The following is a 27740-nucleotide window of genomic DNA, read 5'->3' on the forward strand; positions in this document are numbered from 1 at the left end:
GAAGGGAGAGAGAGAGAGGACAACTGTTTTGATTTCTGGCAGATTGCTGGGTTGAACTCCCACTCAGAAGCTAACGGAGAGACCGTCTCTCCCGGCAGCTTCCTCGGCCTGCTGGATCGACCAGAGTTGCTGGTCCAGGCCAGAACTGAGCAACGCAGTCCTCTTGGAGGCCGCGAACCCAGTATTGCTGATTAATGCTGGACATGCCCATATGATGTGATCAAGCGTAGCTATGGTGTCACAATACTGGCGTAGATTAGTTGTATATTATTCGGGATATACAATACGAGGTTCATGATGACGAGGTTCGTGTATGTTCGTGTGTGTAGCTGCCACCACTGGACGGACTGGGCCAGATTTAGCTTGGGGTGAGGCGGTGGGTACTCCCGCCTTTGCATTCGATAATGCTGAGTAATGTCACAGAATTTAGTGAGCCGATCATCCCATTCCCATGCCGCCGCGGAAGAGTTCGTCCGAAAGGCTGCTTCTTCAAACGCAGCTCGGAATGTGAGACCGCGAGCCACATTGTGCGCCACCTCGTTTGGACTGACCTCTGGTTGACCTAGGGGTGTGGACAGGGAACCAGAGGATTTTTACGCATCTGTCTGCATCATGAATTTTTCCTCTAGTATCCGCAATGCCTAAGGGCAGATTCTGCCGTTGGCGTAGTTTCGCACGGCCGTTTGCGAGTCGCTGATGATACAGTAAGCGTTCGTGTGAGCTATGGCCGTCGCGATAGCCACTTCCTCCGCCGTTTCTACGTGTCTTGTGGCAATTGATGCGCTTGTTTCGCATTGTTCTGCGTGGTCTACGACTGCAGCTACGAACCGATGACGTTTCCGATAGCGTACTGCATCGACAAAGACCACTTCCCGGTTGCAACCAAAAATCTTGGTCATGGCTTTGGCTCTATTGACGCATCTGCCCTCGTTGTGTTCGGGGTGCCTGATTTTGGGTATGTGTGGAACTGTGAGTTCAGTACGGATAGCGCGTGGTATGTTATGTTTGTCTCCGTGTTGGGTGTGGTAAGGGATGCTGAGATTCTCGAGAATCTGGCGGCATCGCTTAGTGTTGGCCAATCGCTCCTATTGGGAGATTTGTTGTGCCTAGATAAGCTCTTCAAGGGTATTGTGTAAGCCCAGTTGAAGGAGGAGGTCTGTGCTGGCGTTTTGCGGTAACCATAGTGCTTGTTTGTAGATTCTCCTAATTAGGGCTGTTGAGTTTTGACTTTTCTGCGGCGAACCATCGGTGGTAGGCCGCTGCATAGGTGATGTGGCTGTGTACGAATGATTGGACGAGGTGGATGATGCTACTGCCATGCCTTTGCGTTTACTGATGAGGCAACTATAAGACTATCACCTTTAAAAAATGGGGACAATTTAGAGTGCCAAGTACTTTTATCATGGAAGAGCGCTAAGCATTCCCTTAAAGAAATGAAGATGGAGCGTTTAGCACTGGGCGATGAACCTCATATTACGGCTCTAGTGCAGTTCGGTTGTGGAGGACAGCATGGTCGTCGCGATATGTTGCACGGCCTGCTTACTCTCTCTGGTGATTTCACCCAGATTTACACCCATATTAATGAATCCCTTGGGCACAACCACAAATAAAAGAAGCGGCATTAGCGGAAATCACAAGCGCCTTAAGAATTTCATCTTGGCCTGCCCAGTGCAAATAATCAAGAAGTACCAGGCAACGTTTTTCATATTTGTTCGATCGAAATTTGACAAAATATTCTGTCTACGCGAATAAATGCACTCGCGAATGATCGGTACTATCGGTACTGTGTTTGAAACAAAACTGAAAATGAAGACTATACATGCATTGCTTCAATACCACAGTCCGCGACTTTTGTACCGTTACGCACGGACTATGGTTAGACACAGTCCGCAATGTTAGCCTCTGTAATGCCCTTTGGCCCTGACGGTAAGATAAATAAATAAAATAAATAAATAAATAAATAAATAAATAAATAAATAAATAAATAAATAAATAAATAAATAAATAAATAAATAAATAAAGACCCTCTCATCAGTGCAGTGGTAGCAGTGTGTTTATGATCCAGAAAGCCTCCGGTTATGCCTTCCTGATAAAAATGTTAGCCAATTAAAGTATACCAGCGAGGCCGCGCTGGAATGCCAGCACTTGCAAAACTGCGTTTCATACATAGCGTGCAGCGCTCTTTAAGCTTTAATTGGTCGAGCAGCCGCGACCCATTGTATTCACTGCTGTCGTGCTAGGGCACTGATTTATATATAAGGAACTCTAATAATACAAGCCCTCTAAACATAACGTGCTTTTTTTCTGAAACACAATATCTTCTGCTTCTTCCGCCCACTTACTGTAATGACGTACGAAGTGCACGATAATTTCTGACCAAATTTACTAGCAACTTCAAGTATAATTGTTGTAGCACACTACAACAATGTTAGCTAACAACTGGTTAATGTTGGTCAGTGTTACCTAAATAATAGCTATTGTCAGCTAACGTTGGCTATGCGCTGTTCAGCCACACTGTGTTCTTTCAATCTCGATCCACTGATTCAGTTAGCTACCAAATCTTTTTATGGATACTATTGCCAAATCTTCCCTCTAAGTTTAGTCGCGTTCTTAATGCTTTCTTTTTTTCTGCGCTTGACCAACTCGTAGATGTTGAGACAAAGACACCGAGCTCACCGAAAACCTTGATTTCTTTCTCGCCAACCACGGTTTGAAAAGAAGGCGCCTCGGCAGAAGCCTCGCAGCGGTAGTTTCCTTCGCTGGACAAGTTCACCGATGAGATGAACACGTGGCCCTCTCGGGAACGGGACATCTGCGAACGATAAGAAGTAGAGAAGTTGAGTTACAGGTCGCTGAGCATCCCTAACGTATATCGGAGGTCGTGACCATCCTCTCTGTGTATGCTTTATAGCGTTCATTATCAAGCCTTATTCGGCAAAAGGTGCACTCATTAAAGACATTCACCATTAACACATCTTTCGAGAAATGCACGTGTAGTCATGAGTGTGACTCCTACTTTAGCGGCTTGTCTTTGAAAGGTACACCATGTACAACAAAGAAAAAAAAAGAGATATAATGATGAAAGCAGTTCATACTTGCTTACGGCCGAAGTTTCGCTCTGTATTCCGGAGATGGAAAATAATAGAAATATTGATTTTACAAGCGTTGCAGCAGACGTTAGAATATGAAATTGTATGCGCACTCGTATGTGTACGATTGTAAGCGCCTGGAGTCGTGTGTCTTCTTCTTCTTGTGTCCGTGTTCACCAGCACTGTTTTCTTCGACCATGTAGATAAGCGCTGGTCTGTCAGAACAGTGTCATGCATGCTAAGAAAAGATGGTGGTAGTCGATGGTAAGAGACGAAACGAAGTAATAAGGAAGCTTACACCAAACATTAAATTTCTAAATGACATGACAATGCGTGTTTCTTTGCTGTCTTGCTTCTCGTACAGGAAGTGTGACCACCTGTGCGAAGCAACGCACCTCTGCAAAAAGTTGCAGATGATCCTTAAGCATGATGTTATGACATTAGAACACGAGAGCGTTCTTTTGGCACGGCGGTTGTTGCGGAGGGGCGCTGCAAAGCGCTATAGCCGAGTTTTGTTGGAGGCCAACCGATATGGCGGACAAGGGCGTGCTCCCTTTGTAGATGCTATGTAGGTAGCGTTAACTGCGGACTTTCTCCTCTCCTCTCTAACTTTTCTTCCCATTCCAAATTCCTCATTTCAGGGTAGCCAACCGGGCTCAGCTGTGGTTAACGCCCCTGCCTTTCTTGTATCCTTCTTTCCTCCTCATCCTCCTACATCGGCGCCACGTGATGTAGACGTCGGTGCGCTTACTCAGCTCGCCGACTATTCCTATTTGCTTTCCTTCTCCTTTTCGACTCGGGACTTGCCCCTTCCACTGCGGGGATTCCCCCCTCCCACACAGCTGCTGTAGGATGGTTGCTGCGGCACAGTGAAACGCTCGTCTAGTATTGCTGCGGCAAAGCCATATGGGCGCGCGCTTTCGCGAACTTAGCCAAGAAAAGCGACCGTGCCTGCAGGTGGTTGCTGCGGAAGTTGTCTGCGCCGGCGTCAGTTTTCGGTTGGAGAGGTCACGTGCCTCCCGGACACGGCTTTTGCAGACGCCAGCTGGATGCGAGCTTTCGCCAACCTAGGCAAGAAACGCTCTTGCGTTAATGGGTATGAGAGGTTGGCGCTTTTGTGGCTGTGACTATATTACTAGAAACACGTTCTTTCTTCTCTTTCTTTAGTGTGCCTCATGTTATTACCATATGTACATACTGAAATAAATTATTGGTGATAAGTTGGTGACCAAGACTGTCAACTATTAAAATACTACCAAAGAAATCGCACAATCGAAAGGTTTTGCTCGGTTTACGCGGAACAAGATGGTTTTCTAAAGGTGGATGGATGGGGGGGTAGGAGCCTAGATTTGATCATGCACTAGATTTTACGTACTTGCCTAGAGTGTTACCGCATTTAAAGAAGAGCACCCACTCACGTCGACTACCACACCCGGCAGGTCGTAGTTCTGCGCAGGTGGCCTGTCCCGTGGAATGTAGCGGTAGAACTCGGTGTCGTTCTTGTACCACTTCACCGAGTACAGCTCGTCGGACTCGAGGTCGAAGCTGCAGTTGAGCCACATGCCGCGACCGTGTATCGCCGCCGAAGGAGCCGACATCTCCAGCAGTCGAAGACACGATATGCCTGTTAACATAGAACGCACGGAGACACATGGAAAGTATTAAAACGATGTACACTGAAAATGAATGTATGGATGGATGAATGAATGAAACATCAGAAGGAATAATGCGTGTTTTACCTCCAACACTCGTACAAATTCATTTATGAGCCTAAGAAGTTCATCGTGGTACTATTGGAAGATGAAGTCGTCGCTGTTAATCCAATACTATAGCCTAATATAACCAAAGTGCTAAGCCTTTCTTCAGCCCGTGTATCCTCTCGCCCGTATAGTTCACTACGCAAACACGGCCACTATCGATCGCCCTCATTATCACGCACGTGGTAGATTTCGCTGTTTATTCTGTATGATATATACCCCGATAGTTCGCTACCGAAAATAGGCCTAATTGTGCGTGATTTCACGATCGTGCATTGATTTTGCTGCCTTTGCTGCAATTTGAATATCATGCATATGTGCGCCACGCGTATTTCTCATGTTAAGATATGACTTGTCGCGAACTCAAGCTACAACTTCGCAGAGCTCGTTAGAAATGGCCGATTTGGGGGCGATCCGCTTCTTCTCAATGCATACGACATCGAACAGAACACAGCACGCGCGCGCACCGAGTGTTTCGAAGAAGAAACATCTTCATAAATGATGACGTCCATGATCGCCCCCCGCTACATCGTTACGTAGGAGAGTAATGATCCGTTTTCATTACGGCCGCGATCAATTATGGCGCAACGAGGGAAGGTCTGCACGCGACCGCTGATGCGTACGGTCATTTGCTTTTCGGCCTTCGTGCAGAGAAAAGGACTCTCCACTGCGACCGGCGCAATTGATCACCTAGCGGACGATTCGGGCTTTGTTAAGCCTCCGGTATCAAAGCAGAGCCCTTTCATTCTGAAATCAAAAGGTCCCCTTTCTCGCCGAATGTCCGGGAGGACACATGTGCCTGTTTTGTATAGAATTAACCGAAATCTCTTATTACGTGCTTGCCTCGCGTAGGAGGATTTATTAAGCACGGAAGCCAATGGATGTGCCTCATCGCACTTCTGTCAGAAAACCAGCCCGGCAAAGTTTCACGAGTGTCATGTCTACTTCGTTGATGAATGATATGTATGTTACCGAAGATGTATGATACTCGCATTCCGTGCTTGTAACACTTGCTGACAGAAACGAAAGAGGCCATCTATATTTATGTGCTCGCAGTTACAATGTCTATACTTCGCCTGTCTTCTTCTCGCAATCACTAGGACAAGAACTAGAAGGGTCATGCGGGCTGGCGATTTTTTTTTTTAAGCTTACGTTTCCTTCAGAGTTTTCACGGCACTTACACACTTGGTTGGATCATTATTCCTATTACACACGGGATCACATGGTAAATTGTTTCAATAAAAGGGATTACGACGTTGCGCCCAGCACTCATATGTGATAATCTGTAAATTTAGTGTAGTCGTCTATGGAATTAATTGTAAGAATAATTGGTTCCATTCTTCGCCGTTGAAAAACGCACTGCTCGTTACGACGAAACATCAAGTTAGGATTTCTTGCAACAAATGTAGTCTCTTCCTGCACGTGTGTTAATCGCAGATAAAGAGACTAAGATGTCTGTCGACTGAGATTCTAAGGCGACAGATACGTACTATTGTGTACAGTTTTACGGCGAACCTGTTCACGGCTACGAGGTGGAAAAATGTGGCGGTCCGTGAATCCGTGAGTGCGCAGAAACTGTAATCACGAAACAATGCCAGAATACGCTACCTCGAAGGGTCTCCGCGTTTGCACAAGCTTCTCTTCATGTTTTGTCAGCATATATAGTTAGGGATGATACCCGCCGCCGTATGTATCGCTGCCCGTAAAATCATATAGGTGTTGTTAACGTCCGGTAAGCTAACGTGACCAAACGCAAAGTTTGAAGCACGCATCTCTTGAATATGGTGGTAGTGAAGTAAAAAACTACAAAAACTCACAGGGTCACTTATGCATTAACCTAAGATGAGTTGAAGGCGAAAGCCATCTTCTATTTCTGCTCAGTCGATGTATTGGTCCTCCCGCGCCCTCCCTCCGGAAGCTTTGTGCACCCAACGTGGTTTTGCACTGCCTTCATGATCGGCCCACCTTTGACCAAGCAACGATGTCATGTGATGACATCATCATGTGAAATCACGTTATGCGACGTCATGATGACGTCACAAATTCTGACGATGTGTAACGTCATCAAGTGATGACGATTTCTTGCATAACTCGTGTTGTTGCCGCCGACTGTCAACTTTCGCGTTTGATGAAGCATCTAAGGCTTTTGCCTTAATAGAAGACAGTACGATAGATCCCAGCTCGTGATAAACACCGGGGCCACACGTTTGATCTTCGTCGGTTAACAATCTGTACGGGGGGCATGGGCGATGATCTTTTACTACTCTTCGACCATTTCAATCTGTGTATTTTGCGCAAATGCAGGTCAGCTATGCAAGTATCCGTCAAACGGACTCCTTAGAACCCGGAAGATCAAGTAACGAAAATATTCCAAACATTTTGCATCGATCATTACGAAGAGAGGAGCCATCCTTGGCCTCACGCGTGTATCTCTGCACAGGGCAAACGCGAGCGAGTGGGAGTACCATGGTGCGCACCGCCCTCTCGCTGTACATTACCGTGTTCCTCAGATCGGGGCGTCGTCGCGAAGTCGATCAAGACACGATGGGACCCCCCACAGGCACCCTTTCCGTCTCCCGAAACCTTCCTCCGCTTCGGCTCAAGCGTTGCGCGAATAACTTTTGGAGCCCGATATACGTGTACGAGCCTTCAAGCGTCTTCCCAATCGATTTTCACTTCGTCCCCTGCAATTTGAACAAGGTTCGACGCTAAAGCTCCTTCGGCCGAGCGCGGTAGGATGCCCTCTACAACGGGACGGGGAAAGTATGAGGGTAAGAAAAAAAAGAGGATTGAGATAAGTTTCGTCTGCATTTGGTTTAACAAAGTCAATCGTACAGAAACCCGAAGCCGGAAGTTGGTTAATTTCAAGTTAAACCAATGTTAACGCGCTTCGAGCAGTCGAATATGTCGTCTTTTGGTATACGACGCATTTTAAAGAGTAGAGACGGATGCTGCTGGGCCAGATCTTCTTGCTGAGTCGTGGACTGACTTCGTTACGGCAAGTATCTGTATCCTATGAAACCATATAGCTTTCCATGGTAGCTTCGTATGCCTCCATAGCCGTAAAGTATGCGTCGTTCTTCCCTGTTCCTAACAGCGGAGTTGTTTAAGCCGACCATTAGTCCGTGCAGAGCGAACAGAAAATTATGATCATCACGAACCGGCACGCGATCTTTTCGTCCTCTTCTTCATCTGCGTCCTCTCCTTCATCTCCTGCTTCGCTCCCAGAACACGTGCGCCGATTTGTCCGGCGCGGGATGCAATAACTCGGATGGGCGAGAGAACGAGTACAGAGAGAGAGAAAGAAAGAGAGAAATTGTTGGCGAGGCTGTATTCGAACCAGCGTACCCGCGATCCGACGGCAAGCGTCGTAACCACTCGGCTATCCAGGCACACAAGCAGAGCATAGCGTAGCCTTGTAATCATAGAGAGAGAGAGAGAGAATTTTATTTGAAGGCAGAGAGGTTGGCCTGAGCTAGTGCGCTCTAGCCTGCTACTAGTTTCCTACAATACTTACTAGAGGGAACGCTGGCGCTAGTGTCTATGGGAGCTACAACGCATGACGCTTCAGCCAGCATGGGAATGATGGGTAGTACACAAATTTGTCTAAACTTCGTTCTTTCGGCTCCGTTTGGCCCCGCGTCGGCTGCATCCGCTTTGTCGCAAAACAAAGTTCAACAAAAGTCAGCAGTTCCACTTCACCACTTTAATTTTTTTAGGCTCACCAAATCAAATCAGGTCACGAAGTTCACAACGATCTATTCTTTTATCCGAAACGAACGCCAAAAAACAGCAATAAACAAAGCCACAGGTACGTTTGAAGCCGCAAGCACGAAGACTAGGCAAATTTGTGTACTACCCATCATTCCCATGGTGGCTGAACGATCGCAGCGCCAGAGTCCCCTCTAGTTAATTTTAGGAAACTCTATGCTTGTAATAGTATAGTATAACAAGGGGGTGGGAAAAGAAAGTGAGGGTGAGGAGGAGGGAAAAGAGGAGGGAAGAGAGTAAGGCATAGCATAGAAAGAAAGAAAGAGAGAGAAATAGAGAGAAAGAAAGGGAACAAAGACAGAAAGAGAAAGAAAGACTGAGTGAGAATCACAGAAAGAGAGAGACATATATAGACAGCAAGAGAACGAGATAGAAAGAAAAAGGAAGCGAAAAATAGAGAGAGAGAGAGAGAGAGAGAGAGAGAGAGAAAGAGAAGAAAGGTAAAGAAAGATAGAAATGGCGAGAAAGGGAAAGATATAGGTAAAGAGAAAAATAAATAGAAACAAACAGAGAGATGAAAGAAGAAAAAAATCACAGCATATCCACGGAGTGAATGATGATGAGTGGGCGAAGCTGCGGAGGTTTATCGGTAAACCGTGAATCTTCCGTGAATTCTGCCCAGTACATCATCACCGACGTGAGATCGGGCGCGTTTATACTAAAGGTTCGATGAGTTATGACGACTTGCAGCGCACTTTAATTTTACATGTACGCTGTGAATTTTCATTGTTTAGAAAACCATTGCTTAGAAAACATCTGGCGTCTTTCGTTAAGCAGCTGGCGTCTTTTCGTTTTGCTTTAGAAACATCTGGCGTTCTTTCGTTTTGCTTTTACAAAACATCTGGCGTCTTTTGTTGGTTTATTTCATCAATCAACGGCGTTTTGAACAAAATTTTTATTGTTTAATCACGCACAGGAGAAATCTCACCAGGCACTACCTTGGAGGTAAAGAATGGCTGCTAATGGGAATGAGAGACAGAAGAAGTCGGCTTTTAGCTAACGCTGCGAATTTTTTATTGTTCAACAACGCACAGAAAAAATCTCCCACCGGCACCACCTTGCAGGTCAAAGCGTAAGACTGGTTACATACTACGCTACGAGGGACGAACGGGTGCCGCTATAAGGAGCTTCGCCCCTAAAAAGATTACCCCATTTCTCGCTAAAAGGGACCATGAGGCGATGCGAAGCCGGAGCACTTGCACGATCTCGTTCCGTTGGCGTTCGTTGGGAATGCTACCGACCTCGGGCGTGCTACCGACCTCGCGTCGCGGAACGCGAAGAGGAACGCTACGCGCGTCGTGTCTTCCCTCTAGCCTGGCTGTTAATTCTCACAGGGCGAGCGGGGAACGCGGTCTACAGGCGCGCGAGAGGGGGGCAGCCTAGGAGAGGAGAGAGAGAGGGGACGCGCATGCGCTGGTGCTCATCACGGCGTTGCGTAGGAGAGAATTTCGGCATGTCGAGCCTGCGTTTCAGAGGGGAAGTGGAGAGGGGAGAAGGGGAGTGGAGAGGAGGCGTGTGGAGAGGGTTTGCGCATGTGCAGTACGGGTGGTCACGCCGCACACCACCACCACCACCACCACCACCACCGGTTTGAACTCCGCTATAAGATGCTTCGCATCTAAAAAGAGATGAAGAAGGAAGGAGAAAAATAAAGAGGAACAAAGAAGGCTGCCCAGCTCCGCACTTCTTTCAGGCTTGGCACCAATAGTGCGAGGCTGTCTTAATCTTTTGTACTTCAATTTATTGCCGCTGCGTCTCGTTTCAAGCAAGGATAATGTAAGAAGCGCTCGATCGATTGCCCCGAGGATGAAGTGGAAAACATCCCACGTGTACGAAATGTGTTTTGAAGAAGTGTTTAAACAATGATTGTACTTTGTACTCCACTACGGTAGATTTGCGCTCGTTGACCCCTTCACTCGTTATTTCTTTGCGCAAAAACAGTCGTACTTCTGCGGCATATTCGTGTACGAGAGAGCAGCAAGCCGTCCCTGATCCAAAAATAGCAAACGCAAGTGAAAGAGACAGAACGAATGGATGCAGAAGAAATAAGCGCAGTTTCTTACCAGACAGACGGCAATGTATAGCCCTGGATTGCCTCTATTCCAGGTGACCTCTCTTCTTACCATCACAGTAATTTCGTACCAAGTTTAACGAGATAGGATACTTTTTGTTCAATCTTAATTACTTTTAATCTGGGACTCGAAGTGACTGCTTGCAGCAGCAGGAGGATAAAGCTGTACAGACGCAAGCAGGTAGCAGAAAGGCTAGTTGCCTAGAGAGCTTACCGAGAGCGCAATTTGATAAAGGCATTAGGAGATATAGAGAGATAGTGGGAGAGAGGAATAAAGCTAATACCCTGGCAAATGAAGGAGTCGGTAAGGAAAGGATGGAGCGTGTGCGTCTTAATAGGGCCTCGACGCCGACAGTTTTCTAATCCGATCGCAGACCCAGTTGTCAGGTATTAAGCGCACGGGCAAGACGACGAGAAAGAAACTCTCCTGATTTTAATCCTTTAATGCCACTGGTGGCCACTCAAAGTTGACGGCATTGTTTCACGCTCCGTCAAACCAATCTTCGAGTTGTGCCTCTCTTGACCCTCGTCCCGCGCAAAGTTGTGCGAAGTAGGGTACTTGTAAGGTACTGACAACAATTTTCGAAGCTGAGTCTACTCCGCCTTACAAATCTTCTGTATACAATGACGGCTCTAAGCAAGCGTGAAGCTCAGGAAATTCTGATATTTTATTACGAGATTAAAGTCAATTTTCGCATGGCGCACCTACCGATATCGACATTAGCGTAACGTCAGGCTACAGTATCAGTTCTGGTGAGTTCACAAACTAGTAAGGCTAATTGTGATGACGTCATATGCCAAACATACTAAGTGGCCGCTTTAGCGTCACCACCGGAGCGGAGCAGCTGTGACAACACCACGATATCTTGCGCGAGCACGTTACAAAAAACTCATACCGCGTCGTGACGTCAGGGTATAGTAAGAACGAAAATTGGTTTAAAAAAAACATATTGTATTTACTTTTTTCGGCCTACACTCAAGCTTACCAGTACATTTTTTTGGGGCTCTTGAGGGAATGGCCTTTCATTTGTCGCAAAAAAAGAAAGAAACGACAACTGAAAATTTTAGTGTCAGTACCCATTTAGGTGACGTGCTGATTGACATGGCATCAATTGTTAACGTCCAAGTGAACGTACTGTTCGTGGTTTCACCCAACGGGTGAAGCAGTGTACGTGATGACTTGCGCGACCTCAAGGACCTGTAGATGTGAACGCCATTCCTTCTTTAAATGCGAGTAACATTTCTTTGGCTAGTACGACGGATTTTGGATCGGTGGACACTGCTGCTTCTGATGAAGACTATCGACAAGGCACATATTGATTAAGTAGGAAAGATGGATTAGGAAGGGTACTCTATATACCTTTAATTCCTCCACAGTAAATATAATTTATAGGAAAACAAAAGAGATGAAACATCCAGAGTAAGTCAACTAAGCACAATGCATGCCGCCAACATCGGCAAACCGTTGAAAAGGGACGTAAATAAACCACAAACACACTAGCGTGCTCTCTTCACTTGGGCTACGCCTTCATGGTCGTTGGCGGTTATTATTATTTTATGGAGTTAATTAAATTGTGGCGTATTACCTGCTAAAACAACTTAATTATGAGGCCCGCCGTAGTGAGAGGCTGCGAACTGTTCTGACAACCTCGGGCTCCTTAATATGCGCCCGAATTAAAGTACACAGGTGTTTCAGCCTTTTCGCCCTCTCGAAGTTACGGTGTTGTTAGGTCATTGGCTGTTGCAGCTAGCTTTCTGGCAGTGGCAGTTTTGGTTACCATAGAAAAATTGACGCGGCTCTCCACAAGGCTGTGTTATTATTTTTTTTATTGCGGTAGAGACTTGCCCTTAAGGCATAATACTTTGTATATGTGTATTAGACGTGCACCGGCGTTGTGTATGAAGTGAAGCACTGTCTTGTAGAATCTGTTATCATGTATCCAGCTGTGAAAGCTGCTCGTGTCGCTGCAGCGAAGGCTGGCTTGCAGTAGTACACGGGAGCGTCCTTGACATGTCGATATAACATTACGTAACAAAATTCGGGGCCACTCCTTGCTAGAAACCCACTGACCCATCGGTTTATTAATGTTTCTCTCTCTTTCTCTCGCTGTCTTTCCTGTGTGCTGTCGAAACAGACTTTGTCTACGTTGTCGCGGGAAGCCCATAATTCCGCTTCCGGAGAAAGACAAGCGGCGAGATGAAGCCTGACGCTGTCCAGGGACACGGCGTTGCCCGTGACGACGCCTCCCCTAATTTTCCTCTGCGTTGCAGCCTCGCAGCAGGGTTCAGCCCATGTCTGCTTAGAGTAACTCGAGGCGGATGAGGCTCACGTGATTATTTCCGCAGGACTCCGTCCTTTTTTTCCACCTATGCGCCTCATCTTATCGGACGGACCGTCGTCAAAAATGATATCTGATGGCTCGTGCCTCTTTGTCAGCCTATATCTTCGTTTAGCCATGCAGTGTCTACGAAAAAAAAAGCGAAAAAAAAATCGCAGCTCACTCAGGTGACCGGTCACCTGCGTCAACTGTTGCAAACGCAGCGTACAGCTGTAGAAAGCTGTAGAAAGTTAAAGTACGCCCTGAAGTGGTCTATACTGAAAGCAAGATTAACTTTTTAAGAAACATAACTGAGTTCCCACAGAAATTTTGTCAAGGAGTACGTTCTTTTCTCTAATTTATTTCGTGCAGAAAGTGTTGAGAATGACGAACACACACTGAGTAGCAAACAACTATTTTTTAGTTGCAACTCGCATGTCCGAATGCTATACAGTTACCTACTCATCGATACAGTTGGAGCAAGCCCACCATCTGCCTTTTGCAAGGCTTCACATGCACAAATGTGCGCGCTGCGCCTCTGGAAATAATCTGATTTAATTATAGGATACGTATACATATGCAGTAATACTGCGATGAAATTGTAGTTAAAAAGTCACAGGGGCCTTTCTACAGTCGCCTAAGACGACTCGAAGGCGAAAGCCATGTTGTTTTTCTTCTCAATATATTTTATGATTTTATGGATTCTTAAACACTCCCCCCCCCTTTCCACCCGCCCTCCCCTGAAACTTCCTGCACCTCTCATAGTGTTGTACTTCCTCTGGTATCGACCTACATTTGACCAAGCGACGTCATCATGAGATGACCTCATAATGCGATGTGACGTTATATGACGTCATAGCGACGGTCCCTGTTTTTGCGATCTGGGATGTCATGACGACACAGATATGAAATGATGTCACCGTCATGTCATCTGTGATCACGTGATACATTCTAGGCTGTTGATGTTGATGCTGTCGGCCACTTTTAGTGTTCCATCAGGCATCTGAGGCTTTCGCTTTAATATCTGTTTCAGGAGAACAGAGCATTGGGCGAGTTGGTAATCCATTGTGAAGGGCGTTTGCATGAAAAAGACCAGGGACGTCATCGAAACACACACACACACACACACACACACACACACACACACACACACACACACACACACACACACACACACACACACACACACACACACACACACACACACACACACACACACACACACACACACACACACACACACACACACACACACACGCGCGCGCGCGCGCGCGCGCGCGCGCCAGATAAGCGCAGGCCTCGTGTCTCGTGTCTCGTGTTTTCTTTCTTTCATGTCTCTGGTTTTCGCGCAAATGCTCTTCACAGTATCTGTTTCCTACCAGTAAGTGGCGTGTAAACGTACACGGCGTGTGAAACGGGAGCCGTGTGGTGTCGTCCTCGAGAACGAGTGGCGCGAATACTGGTGAAAAGCTGTTGTTTTTCAACTACCTATGTCTCAAATGAAAAATATACCGCTGTCGAGGTCACAGGTAAACTGTATTGATGCACAAGTGAAATCTGACAGCTTATTTCGACAGCTGACGGCATGTGTGAGTAGTCGTTGAACGCATTAAAAAGTTTCTGCAATTTTGTTGATCATTAATGGAGGCTTGGTTGAACGCAGGTTCATGCACCCGGTTCCACTTACCGTTCACTAGATCATTTTCTTCGTACTTACGAAACTCACGTGAACATCGTTCGTGGAAGCTCTGCGCTTCCGTTAGTAAAAGCCTCGAGCACGCCATCGGTTCGCAAGAGGTAAAACGAACACCGACAAGTTTCTCAACACGCAATGAAAGTTAGGGCCCATAGCGCATTAAATAAATAAATAAATAAATAAATAAATAAATAAATAAATAAATAAATATAGAAAAAACAATATCGCGATTTTGGATCTTGCGCCCTCTGGGGATTACCGCTAACGAGTACAGCCTCGTGCTCAAAGAAAATAAGAAAAAAAAACTGATTTGTTTACGCATGTGCCAGCTTGCAAAGTTTGACGCCAGAGGTCCTCCAACATGTTTGTGTTTCGGCTTTGTTAAATGTATCGGGCGTCCGGGGATTTGCCGTTAGTAAAAGCTTATGCCCGAGGCTTTATGAGTGAGTGTTTATGAGGAAGCGCTCGCAAAAATGCGCGGGAAAAGTAAACAAACACGCATTCTGTGGACGCACTTCGATAAGAAAGCAATAACGTAAGCTTTAAGCGTCGCTCGGGAGAGCATTTTACCCCAAAAAAATAACATTTACAATGATACCATGCATAATATATCAGACAGCGACCATTACAAACAGGACGGACACCATATATCCATTAATCGAAGGGAAAGTAAAGAGTTCAAGTATGAAGAGACGATGTATTACGCAGTTCAATGACCCAATACTGTGTAATCGATTATTCATGTGATACACAGCAGTGAAAGGCTCTGGATTATTTCTTACATACGACCGCCGCAGTCGCATACTGAATCCGAACCTAGTACTCAGCAATACATTGTGTAGTTGCTCAGTCACTCACCGCGATGGGTTGAATAAAGAATGCTTTCTTTACAACGACACAATCATCCAAGCGCGTACCTTGCAGGTTAATTAGCTCATATATGGCAGTATAAAAAACAATGCCGTCCTATTACCTTACTGACAATTTAGTTGTGTTTAGTTAGTTTAGTTAGTGTGTCCCAAGAAAAGAATATGGTATATCATTAAAGTAACACGTTCTGTATCCTCCTTGGCGAAAAGCCCTTTTGAACAATCGTTTGATAGCACTTCTAATAGTTGTTTGATCAAGTGACTCTTTAACGATTCATTTAGACGGTGCAAGAAAAACATTTAGATACCTTTCATTCGCTTTTTGCACTCACCCTTAATGCTGCTGGAAATAAGGCTCTTATTTAATTATTTCATGCTTACACACGAAAGCTTTCCGAAGTCCGCAACGCTTTACAAACACCATCGGATGTTACTGCAACGCCAGCTGTGTTCTGTTCCATTAATGCCATTTTGGCGTAATTCAATGCGTGAGGGGTACACAAAGAAAACAACATGTAAGTGAATAAAAGGACCAGAAAAAAAAATGCAGGGTTTCTTACTTAAGCGCGATGCTGCTTCAGAAATGAGTTTCCAGGTGACATATACATCATTTAAGTTTTTCCAATACACAGTCACTTCACACACACACACACACACACACACACACACACACACACACACACACACACACACACACACACACACACACATATATATATATATATATATATATATATATATATATATATATATATATATATATATATATATATATATATAGTGTATGCATGCTACTTGCAGTGCACTTTCTTGTATGGAAGGGCATTTAGGGAGGTGTGTCTTCAGCGGCCTGTCCCTTATGAAGCCCGATTCATCGCTGTCTGGCGTTAATTTCCGTCTAGGAAGTGCTCAGCGCCGCGTGAAATTCGCCTCGCACCAAGTGCCAGAAGTGTTCGGAATGATACGAAAGTACAAGCCCAATATTTCAAACAAAACTGCCGCATAAAGGAAAGGAAGAAGCGCCATCGAGGGAGTAACGGCCTCAATTATGCTTCATAGCCGCGCTCCCTCGCGCGCCCGCTGCTACTGCGGAACATGTTGAATGCCCACGTGACACGTGTCGGCTCATCCGTCTTCCCGTGCTCTTTTTATGTTCGCTACTAAAGCCGCGGCGCCAAATTGATAGAAGCAAAAGAAAACTGCGGGCGTCAGCAGGCCTTAAAAACAGCTCTGCACACGTCAGACGAGGCAATTACCACCGCTACAGCAAATGCAATCGGCTAGCCACATATTCCGGCTGCTACCTCCTCGCTTTCCTTCTCACTCTCTATCTACCCCCCTCTCTCTCTAACCACCGTATCCTTGTTTCAGATCAATATACACAGCGCTATCCACAGGCTCCCGTCGACGACCCGTGCTGCTACTTCTCAAAGTGGCGACTGCTGGTGCGTATGGGGCATATGCTTCCATCAAAAGCTCGTCAGCGCGTTATGGCGATACAAGGCGTTATGCTTTTGCGACGCCACGTATCCAAGCGCTCACGCGGACGACGCTACAAGCTGCTTTCGTGCGTGGCGACGAACGTGATGGTTCGCTCGAGAAATTAGCAAAAAAAACGACGTTCGAACAAAACAGAACTTGTATGTCACGTGTAGCGAGAAGTTGTTAGGGCACGTCAGGTACCACACGATGAAGCTTTTTTGTTCGTGCAAGTCGATGGGCTGTACAAGAGCCACGAGGTCGCAAATGCACATATTACGGTGACAAAAAAGCCCCTAGTTTGTCTTAGTCAGAGAAAAGAAGTCAAGAAGTCAATAAACATGCTCACGTTTTCTGATAAAAAAAGCACATGATAAACGAAGTTTAGCTTAAGAGTGGTTGAGGAGCCATGTAATGCGCCCGCTTAGTAGCTCAGAATTAGATCACACGTCTTAAATAATCATTCAGAAAAAGGGTAGAACTTTATTGCCAATACCCACAAAAAAGTATAGACTATACAGAAGATCGTGGTCATACGCACGTTTTGGCTATTCACAAATGTAAGGTCTCTTTATCCTTAGACTTGCGTGCCTTTCGCTCAGAGCAGCTACATTAGAACTGTATGAAGGCACGAAATATTGAAGCTAAAGAAACTATACGAACGTTCTAAGTAATTTTTGATTGACGTGCTGCAAGTACGAAAAAGATTGAAATTAAGTTGACAAAAAAACAATTTTCCACCATTGGGAAGTGAATCCGCATTACGTAGTGAAAGTAAATAGTATTCGTCAAACGAGCGAGGGTGCCCAACAAACAAACAAACAAACAAACAAACAAACAAACAAACAAACAAACAAACAAACAAACAAACAAACAAACAAACAAACAAACAAACAAACAAACAAACAAACAAACAAACAAACAAACAAACAAACAAACAAACGAACAAACAAAACAAACAAACAAACAAACAAACGAACGAACGAACAAACGAACGAACGAACGAACGAAGAACGCGACACATTCGAATGCACTTTGCCAGTGACTCTGCAGAGGTCACCGCCCCCCCCTATTGCATCGTCGTACGGTGACCATGACACCGCCCGGAGACAAACAAGGAATTCCATTGACGGAAAGAAACACAGCAGAAGAACTAAAGCCTAGCATCATCGTCTGAGCGGGGTCAGAATAGCAGCTGGAGGGAAAGAGCGAGTTGGCATGGCCCCCACGTCACGGACGCTCGTTTGAGATTTTGTTTTGTTCGTCTTGTTCTGAACAAATTAGATGAAGGCTAGTGAAGGCAAGGCCTAGGATAACAGTGTCCAGGCGATGTTGCGGCCTTCCCTGTCCCCGCGCTGCCATTTCCTAAACGGAAGAGGCTTCGCTGGAAGCCATTTGTAACGACGGCGCCAGATGGGACCCGGTCTTTGTATGGTGCTGTGTGCGCCGACTTCCGCGAAACAACTTAGAAAAACGGTTGTAACCATGCGACAGCGGCCGGCGTTTCTTAAGAAAAAAGAAGATGGAGGAATGGGGGATGAAGGGGGCGGCGGTGGGCGTAGGGAGATATTCGCGCGGACACTTCAAATCTCTTCCAGACCACCGGTCGTAGCGCTTAGCTGTAGACTTGTATCTTAGGACTATGTACATAATTAAATTTCCTCTTCAGCTGCACATTGAATATAACGCCTGCTTTGAAACTATGTCTGTTCGTATCATGTATTTCAAAACGTATGTACTCGTTATCCATGTATACACTCTTAATCAGGTCCCGCTTAAAGTGCTAGATATAACCAGGAAGCCGGACATTTTTCGTCTGGTTTCCTGGATATAGCCAGCATATAACCAGGACCTGATTAAGAGTGTACGCCAACCATTCCGGTTGCTTCCTGACACGACATTTAGATTTGTGCTACATTTTGATCACAACTAAGTGGATACAAAGTGGATGAGAGGCCTTCAGTCTAAAATTAATTTCACGTGATCTCAATGGTAATACAGTTTTATGTTAACAAATATGCTGCCTCATATAGACTGATAATGCGAATTACTAATGCACAGCTATAGCCTTTGTCATAAATGATTTACTCTGTACAGTGTACCGCGAGTAGGATCGTAAATGAACTGTTCAAGAGTGTTCTCGCGACCAGTCAATTCCCGGCATGGAGAAAGGAAAAAGTTAAGAGGGAGCAATACGCAATGCGACAGAGAAGTAGGAGGTCCGGCACCCACACGCCAAGCTTCGCTTGCTTCCCTTTTCATAGTAAGGGAAGGGTTCCCGAACGTTCTTTACAGCGGAGCCTTTAAGATATTCATTGTGCCACGTGGTGACACCACAGTACGCGCTCTCTTCGTCCCCTTCTTCATCGTCGTCCCCTCCTTCGTCTTCTGCTTCGCTCCCAGAACACGTGCGCCGATTTGTCCGGCGCTGGATGCAACAATTCTTATGGACGAGAGAACGAGTACAGATAGAGAGAAAGAAAGAGACAGAAAGGGAAGACAGAGAAAAAAAGAACGAGGGCAGAGAGAGAGAGGGAAAGAAAGACACAGAAATAAAGAGAAATAGAGAGAAAGAAAGGGACGAAAGAGAGAAAACTATAGAAAGGCAGAGAAAGAAATAGAGAGAGAAAGAGATAGAAAAAGAAACGGACACAAAAAAGAGAAAAAAGAGAGAGCAAGAATAGCCGTCTATGGTATAGTATGGCAAGGGGTGGTAGAGGGAAGTGAAGGTGGGGAGGAGGGAAAGAAGGAGGTGAGAGGGTAAAGCATAGCATAATATAGTAGAGTGTAGCATAGCAAAGGGGGGAGAGGAAGTGAGGGTGAGGAGGAGGACAGCGCCACCAGTTCCGCTACTTCATCAGTCTTCACACCAGCAGTACGTAGCTGCCCCAGTTTCTTAGTTCCGTCGATGTTTGTAACTCCATTTGTCTTGAGAACGTGTGCAGTCTATGCGGCATTGCGCTCCTGTGGCGATTCGGGAAGCCAGTTATAGAGATGGAAAGGTTGATCACTCGGGACAGCTATTCTGGATGCCACTTTTTCAGTACTACGGCCTCGGGCGTCGCATTGTTTGGCAAGATTGTGTGCTGGTGCGGACACCGCTCAGATACAGCTTTCCTGTCGGAGTTACTCGGTGCTGAAACCGGCGAAGCTAATCCGGACACACAGGGAAGCGCCTTCCCTCCTCTGTCGCTCCCGCTTCCATTGCGACTTTATATGTTCCGTTACGAGCAATCATTGAAGTATAATAAATAAAAAGAGCGGGGAGTACCTCGTCTCGCCTTTCTAGACAGGGTGCCTTGAAAATTGCCGCCGCGAATATATTGAAAAGATTGCGCGGGCGCGTGCCACCAGGCGATCGATCGATGCTGGCAGGGAGGCAGCGGCGACGAGTGAGTCAGCGCGGATGTCACCACGGTGCCATTCATCACGTTGAGCTAGCTGCTACAGCTTATTAGGACTGCGCTTCGGAATTTTTTTCGCATTTGCTTTCGCCTCCCGCCGGATGTGCCTTCGCGCGCTCGTGCGAGATGTGGATGGCGTGCGCGTGTGTTCGTTATGTGTGCTTACTTCACCGCTTGAATGGGTGGGGGGAAATGCCAACGACCACTTCATTACGGGTCCTGTCTGATGGCATGAATTTCATGCTTTGGGTTGTGGAGAGTTCATTGGCTTCGCGAGGTGTTCATGACGTTTTAAACGTTGTCTTTCAGACACGACAACCAGAAAGTAGCAAAGGGACGCTGCGGTTTGACTTGTGGCCGTTCAGTAGAGCTGGTGAAAAGGCGATGGAGAAATAGTAGCTTAGGAATACTAACGGAATTCAGTAACGCGAGTTACGGGATAAAGGAGTGTGTTTCAATTCGGAGCGAGTTTGTTTGATCGAGAAGTAACTTTCAGAAAAAGAAAATGCGCTGTAGAAAATTATAGTACGAACGTAATGGATATGACAAAAGTTTATGGCATGTTCAGTTATCAGTTTATGGTACTTTATGGCAATTAATGGCAGCAGCTTGTGGCAGGTTCAGCATAATGGATTATACAGTTAACTCTGCTTTCACACGGACAGGTAACTTCCTATGAAATGATCGACTGAAGCCGAAAGTACGGTGTTAGGGCTGTGGCGTGTCCACAGACATACCACAGGCGGACACAGTTCACTGCCCTAACTGAAGGGCACTCCCGCGACAAATAGACTCAGTCTGGCGTTGCCCAGCTCTCGTACATCATTCAAATTGAATTTAAAGCACCTGTTTATTATTATTATTATTATTATTATTATTATTATTATTATTATTATTATTATTATTATTATTATTATTATTCAGCCATCCGCAGCCCAGACGGAAATGGAGGCCTTCAGGATTCGAACGTTTTATTGGGCTCAATACAGCCATGGGGGCGGGCGAATAGTCTTTGAATTTGCGCCGCACACACGACGCAGTGTGAGCATTTGGCTGGTGCCCCCTCAGCAGTTTGCGTATCTCCTCCCCGACCATCCGTACCGTGAGGCCGCGAATCGCGGGCAATAAATGGCTTCTTCTTGTTCCCGTCTGGCTGCCGTTTTCTTTACCTTTTTTCTTTTTCAAGGACCATGCTTGATGCCAGTAAGGCATTGCTCGCGCTGTAAGACGACATTGCGGGGAACAAGTTTGTGGGGACAGAAGAAGGCTCGAACAGATAGCGCGAACGAGAATGAAATGTGAAGTGGCCGTTATTGTGGAGAATGAAATACAAGCAAAAGAGGCCATGCATCGATTCGTTTTCGACGATATTTCATTTCCGTCCTAGCACTCGGGTGCCTGTGGGGGAGTGAGAAGTACTTGAAGAGCGTATTCTTATGCTTCGGGCGTAGCAGCGTTTTATTAAACTTTCACATAAACTTTAACGAGTGTGCCTACTGATCACTTTTCCCGCGGTCTCGTTTGTTTTGTTGTGTTTGGGTTTTTGCCTCGTTTATATATTGTTTGCTCGTGCAATGAGCATTTGTATCTGTGGGAAAATGGGTACTCAAAATTGTTACGGAGAAGCTGTACATAATATATATATATATATATATATATATATATACACATATATACGGCTTCACGAAACCTAAATTCGTCCGTCCCATGTACGCAAAAACTTCTAGCGCGTATGTGCCGCAGAAATCGGGCACGCCCCACTGCTTACAGACGGTCCGTTAAACATGAAAAAGGGAACACACGGGCGGCAAACACGAATTAAGATTTTTGGACAGGCGTAACCAGTAATTGAGAAAGAGTTTAATGAACCGTCGGTATTAATTAACACGGTGATAAACACCGGTGCCGCAAGTGTCATCTTCGTTGGTTAACCATCTATACGGAGTGCTTAGGCGGTGATTGTCAACTACGAAGCGAGATAGCCGGCTCTAATGTGGCCTACCCTCCCATAAGTATACATGCAACTATTAAAGAAAACAAAAAACAACAGTTACAAAAAAGAAGCATGTGACTGGTGACTTTCGCGAAAGCTCCCTAAAGAAGTCCACATACAAAAGCATGTCTTACTGAAGAAGTGGCTCATGGTTGTATTGTTCGTTAGCGAGAATGTGAATTTGCTCGTTGAAGTATGTAAAACGCCTAGAGAAGTTGGTTTTCACCATATTGACGCAACTCGGGAAACACCACTTGAAGATATGCTGACTTAGCCTTACAAGGCTACGCACAAGCATCGCTTGCTCATGATCAAGGCTAGAAAAACTTTCCATTTCTTGAACACCAACCCTGCCACGCTGAAAGTTATTGTATGCTGCTTTCATGTTTGTCAATCACTTAAATGTACAGTCTCCCCTCTCCCCCTTCTCACTGTAGCGCGCCGGCCAAGTGCTGTGGGTAAAGTGAACCAAAATGAATAGAAACTTACCTAAGAAAGAAGAAAGAAAAAAAGAAAAACGCTGATGAAGGCTCTGCAAAAGATGCGGGGCCAAACCCACCCCAGTCTGATTTGTGCCAACAGAACAATGCCACTGATGCTGTAGCTTCGTGTGCAGGGTATTGATAGAAAGATAACACACACACACACACACACACACACACACACACACACACACACACACACACACACACACACACACACACACACACACACACACACACACACACACACACACACACTCACTCTCTCTCTCTCTCGTGGTTAGGCGAGTACAGCGCTAACACCCTCGGGAGCCCAATTAGCTTGGAGTTCAATTCCCGCCGGCAGTGGTAGGCTTATCGGCTCAAACGGGGCCGCGAACTGTACGTGTGAAGCTACGGGAGGAGTTGTTGGTGGCGCAACATGCGCATCTTGGGGTTTCGTCGACGTGTGCGAGATGCTCGAGGCTGAACTGTTGCTCTCACTCGCGCAAGAGAAGGCGCGTACAGCGATGAAAGACCAGGCATCGACAGAACTGCAGGGAAGTGTGCCCTGAAGGCCGTGCTTTACCGTGGGTTGCGTTTTCTTCGAGTAAAGTTCAGCCGAGATGAAGTGACATCTCGATTTCTCAACACAACCACCATGCGCATTTTTTCCCTTGTCCCTTATGCCCATATAATATCATGCGGTGTTCGTTCCTGAGCCACGTAATATTCATATCAGCAAATGAACAGTCTGTACTGGTCCTGCGTGTTCTTGTCGCTTTTCTCTTTACTGCCGTTTGTTCTGGTTGACAAGTTAACCAACCGAAGCACGTAATGGTCTCACCTTGTCAAGTACAATCCACAATTTCATTTCTCTAGCTCGACCTTATCGCCTGTCCATGTGGAGTTAAGACCGGGCCGTGCGCCGTCGCAGATAGCTCTCAACGCGCCTTTGTGTTTTTAACTATAGACTCGTCTGCGTGTGCCTGTGTTGAACTACGGGACGCTTTGTTGATATGTGTTCGTGAAGTCATTTATCTTCATGCGTCTTTAATTTTTATACATGCATTTTCTCACCGTTTTTCCTTTCCAGTGTGCGTAGGTTAGAGCGGACATGACATTAGGTTAACGTAATAATCTATTTTTCATTATAATCTGTTTCCTTTATACAATTTACTCGTGTTGTCAACTGATAGGGATCGCCACCGAAGCCCTTCGGCCTGCCAAGTGTTCTTGATAAGGCAGAGGAGTTCTCTCGAGCTAAATTATTGGTGATTAATGTTGACGTCAGATGCCATATTTAGTGCTTACGGTAGGGGTTTCGGCCGCATAGTCATCGCTCAGACATTTTTGCGCTCCAGCCTGTTCGTATAGAAGAACCGGGCTTGGTTGGTTTCCAGTAGCTGCGGACGTCTTGGATGACGTGATGGAATCGCTTACAAGATCAGCTACAAAGTTCGGTGCTGTACTTTGTACGTATCCCACACCCCCACCGATCTTGCTACGGGTATATGTCAGAAAAGAGCTTTTTGCACGCTATTTACAGTGAGACAGCGAGTTGCGCTAAAACAACAAAATCACCGCCCTTACACCCTGTGTAGATGGTTGGTGAAGCTCAAGCGGGTGGTCCCGGTGTTTATCACTGGGTTCAAGGTTTGAGCGCCCCTTTACGCAGAGCAATTGAGAGACGGACACGCTGTGATGGTGCGCGACCAGCAAATCTGTGTAGCACAGGACACAGAGGTGACACTGAATTTTGATGAAAGGTTCAGAAAGGCCCATACTTTTCACGAAAGGCACAGAAAGGTACAGAAAGGTACAAAAAGGTACAGAAAGTGTCTTTTCAATGTAGTGTATGCTCCTTTAAAGTTTTCTATTTGAGCAGCATGCGTCTTTCTGTCACGACATGCGTCGTCGTATATGGCTCTCGAACTTGAGGAACCATTTGAGGAGTCATTTGAGGAGCATGCGTGTTTTTGCCACATTCACGGTTTCGCGACACTTAGATGGACTCAGTGGTGAGTAGTGGGTTTTGCCCAATTTAAGTGGCCCATACGAATTATGGCCGCGGACAGCTTATTTTTTAGTGTAGCGGAGGTGGTAGTGGGGCTTGTCCAAATATGGCGGCACATACCTGCGCTAGGCGTTTTCTGCTTACGGACATCCATTTCCCCTCGGCATACACAGTTTCGCAGCAAGGACAACCGCAACTACAAGACAGCGAACCGAGGAAGACTTCGTCTTCCTTCTCTTCATCCGCAGGATAAACGGCTCATAGCATAATGTTATGCCACAAAGCAAAATAGCACCAGCAACTTGCTATTCATAGCACAAGGACATGGCCGCGGTGCAGTTGCCACGAGTACGTTACTAACTTATGGGTTAAGGCTGTCGCGAAAGCGACAATACGACACGTCTGCTGAAAGGATCAGCGGAATAGTATTTTGTATGCTGTCGAAAAAAAAATCTCTATTCCGGCACGGACGACAGCACACATAGTGACAGGAATGGAATGGAATGGACAAAACTTTATTCAGGTCCGTCGGTGCGTGAACTAGCACGTAGCGGGCCGCTCCCACGTTGGGACAGATAGGTCTAGACTCTCCGCCACGTCGTGGGCCCGTTGGACTGCCCATAGTTGTGTTTTCAAATTCGGACTGCGTAGCGCAGCATCCCACTTGGACGATGTAACGTCTTCGTCAACCCGTAAAGCGGGGCACTACCAGAGCATGCGGTCTAAGATCGCAAAGTCTGAGCAAAGCCCGCTAGTGTTTGACGTCTGAATTTCGGGATAGATCTCGTGCAAGAGTGCGGGACTAGGATATGCCCCGACCTGCAAGAGTCTGAGCGTCAATGCCTGAGGCCTGTTCAGTTTACTGTGCGGCGGCGGATACTTTCACCTCCTCGGATAAAAGTTCTTCGTTAGTTCATTGTACGTGGCTGGGGAATCCCTATTGCCCAGAACCTCAGCGCCGCGCCTCTCGGTAGCTACGCGGTCGATGACTCCTCGCGCAACTCTGTGGGCCGACTCGTTGAGGTTGGACGGAGCGTCCTCGATCTGTCCCATGTGAGCGGGGAACCAGACGATCGTGTGTTGCTTAACTTCCTTATATCGTAGGATACGCAAGGCTGATTCCGAGACGGTGCCCTGCGAATGCTCGGACCGCCGATCTCGAATCGCTGTGTATTGTCGTTCTCCCGGCGTCTAGCAGGGCCAAAACTATCGCGACCTGTTTCGCAACCTCGGCCACCGTCGTCCGGACCGTCGAGGAGTTTGTGACTTTCCCATCTTGATCAACGCTGACTGCAGCGAATATTTTGTCGTCTGGGTACCGTTCTGCGTCGACGAAACAGCAACTCCGGGCATGTACGCTGTGTCTTACAGGAGGGCTTTAGCCCTAGCCCGTCGTATGCCTACATTGTAATCAGGATGGACATTCGGAGGAATGGGGGCAACGGTAGTGCGCGCTCTCTGTTCTCGAGGAATGCTGCAATATCTGGTGTCGATTTCTGTCGGGGGAACTCCAAGCTCTCTCAGGATGTTTGTCCTGGTACTGGTGGTAGAAAGTCTGGTAAACTGCGCCCTCTCTTGTGACTTAGCTATCTCTTCCAGCGTGTTGTGCATGCCGAGGTGGAGCAGTTTTTTTCGAGCTCGTGCACATGGGAAGCCCGAGGGATCTCTTGACCGCCTTTCTGATCAACGTGTTCAGATTGTGCCGCTCCGACCTCTTCCAGTTGTGCATGGCCGCGAAGTAGGTGAAGTGACACATCACGAAAGCATGCACCAACCTGACGAGGTTGTCCTCGCATAGTCCTTGCTGCCGGTTGGCAACCCTTCTTATTAACCTGAGTGCATTGTCCGTCTTCTTGGTAAGCTTCAGTACAGTCTGGTTATAAGAGCCGTTCGACTCAATTATCATACTCAGAAAGCGGAGGGTGTCCACTCTGGCCATGATACCGCCCTAAGTTGTCCTTAGAGTGATGTAGATGTCCTCTAAGGGCCTCCACCCTTTTGGTTTGGGGCCCCTGCGCTTGGGCCTGTACACTAGCAGCTCTGATTTCCGCGGCGAGCATCGGAGGCCGGTAGGTCTCAGGTAGTGTTCTGTTACCTCGATGGCATCTTGAAGCGCAGCCTCCAAGTGTCCGTCGCTGCCACCGGTGCACCATATGGTGACGTCGTCTGCATATCAACATCAGCCTGTCTATGCCCACTGCAGGGCAAAGGCCTCTCCCATGTTCCGCCAATCAACCCGGTCCTGTGCTTTCTGCTGCCACGTTATACCTACAAAGTTCTTAATCTCATCTGCCCACCTAATTTTCTGCCTCCCCCTCACGCGTTTGCCATCTCTTGGAATCCAGTCAGTTACCCTTAATGACCACCGGTTATCTTGCCGACGTGCTACGTGCCCGGCCCACATCCAGTTCTTCTTGATTTCAACTATGATATCATTAACCCCCGTTTGTCCCCTGACCCACTCTGCTCTCTTCCTGTCGCTTAAGGTTACACCTACCATTTTCCTTTCCATCGCTCGCTGCGTCGTCCTCAATTTAAGTTGAACCCTCTTTGTAAGTCTCCAGGTTTCTGCTCCGTAGGTAAGTACCGGTAAGATGCAGCTGTTATATACCTTCCTCTTGAGGGATAGTGGTAGACTACCGTAATTCATGATTTGATAATGCTTGCCGAATGAGCACCATCCCATCCTTATTCTTCTAGTTATTTCACTCTCATGGTTCGGCTCCGCGGTTACTACCTGTCCTAAGTAGACGTACTCCTTTACAACTTCCAGTGTCTCGCCACCTATCGCAAAGCGCTGTTCTCTGCCAAGATT

General features: G+C 46.6%; 1 protein-coding gene across 3 annotated transcripts in view; it reads right to left on the reverse strand.

Moving 5' to 3' along the window:
* The window catches only part of LOC119393397 (uncharacterized), a 316479-nt gene that overhangs the window by 17375 nt on the left and 271364 nt on the right, over positions 1 to 27740 (reverse strand). For all 3 annotated transcript variants that reach the window (XM_049416232.1, XM_049416233.1, XM_049416231.1), the window contains 2 exons: positions 4508 to 4713; positions 2677 to 2812 (listed from right to left, as the gene is read on the reverse strand). In XM_049416232.1, coding sequence (XP_049272189.1) covers positions 2677 to 2812; positions 4508 to 4687 — 316 coding nt within the window. In that variant the 5' untranslated portion in view covers positions 4688 to 4713. The remainder of the gene's footprint in view (positions 1 to 2676; positions 2813 to 4507; positions 4714 to 27740) is intronic.

Source organism: Rhipicephalus sanguineus, chromosome 5, assembly GCF_013339695.2.
Source record: "Rhipicephalus sanguineus isolate Rsan-2018 chromosome 5, BIME_Rsan_1.4, whole genome shotgun sequence".
Taxonomy (NCBI): domain Eukaryota; kingdom Metazoa; phylum Arthropoda; class Arachnida; order Ixodida; family Ixodidae; genus Rhipicephalus; species Rhipicephalus sanguineus.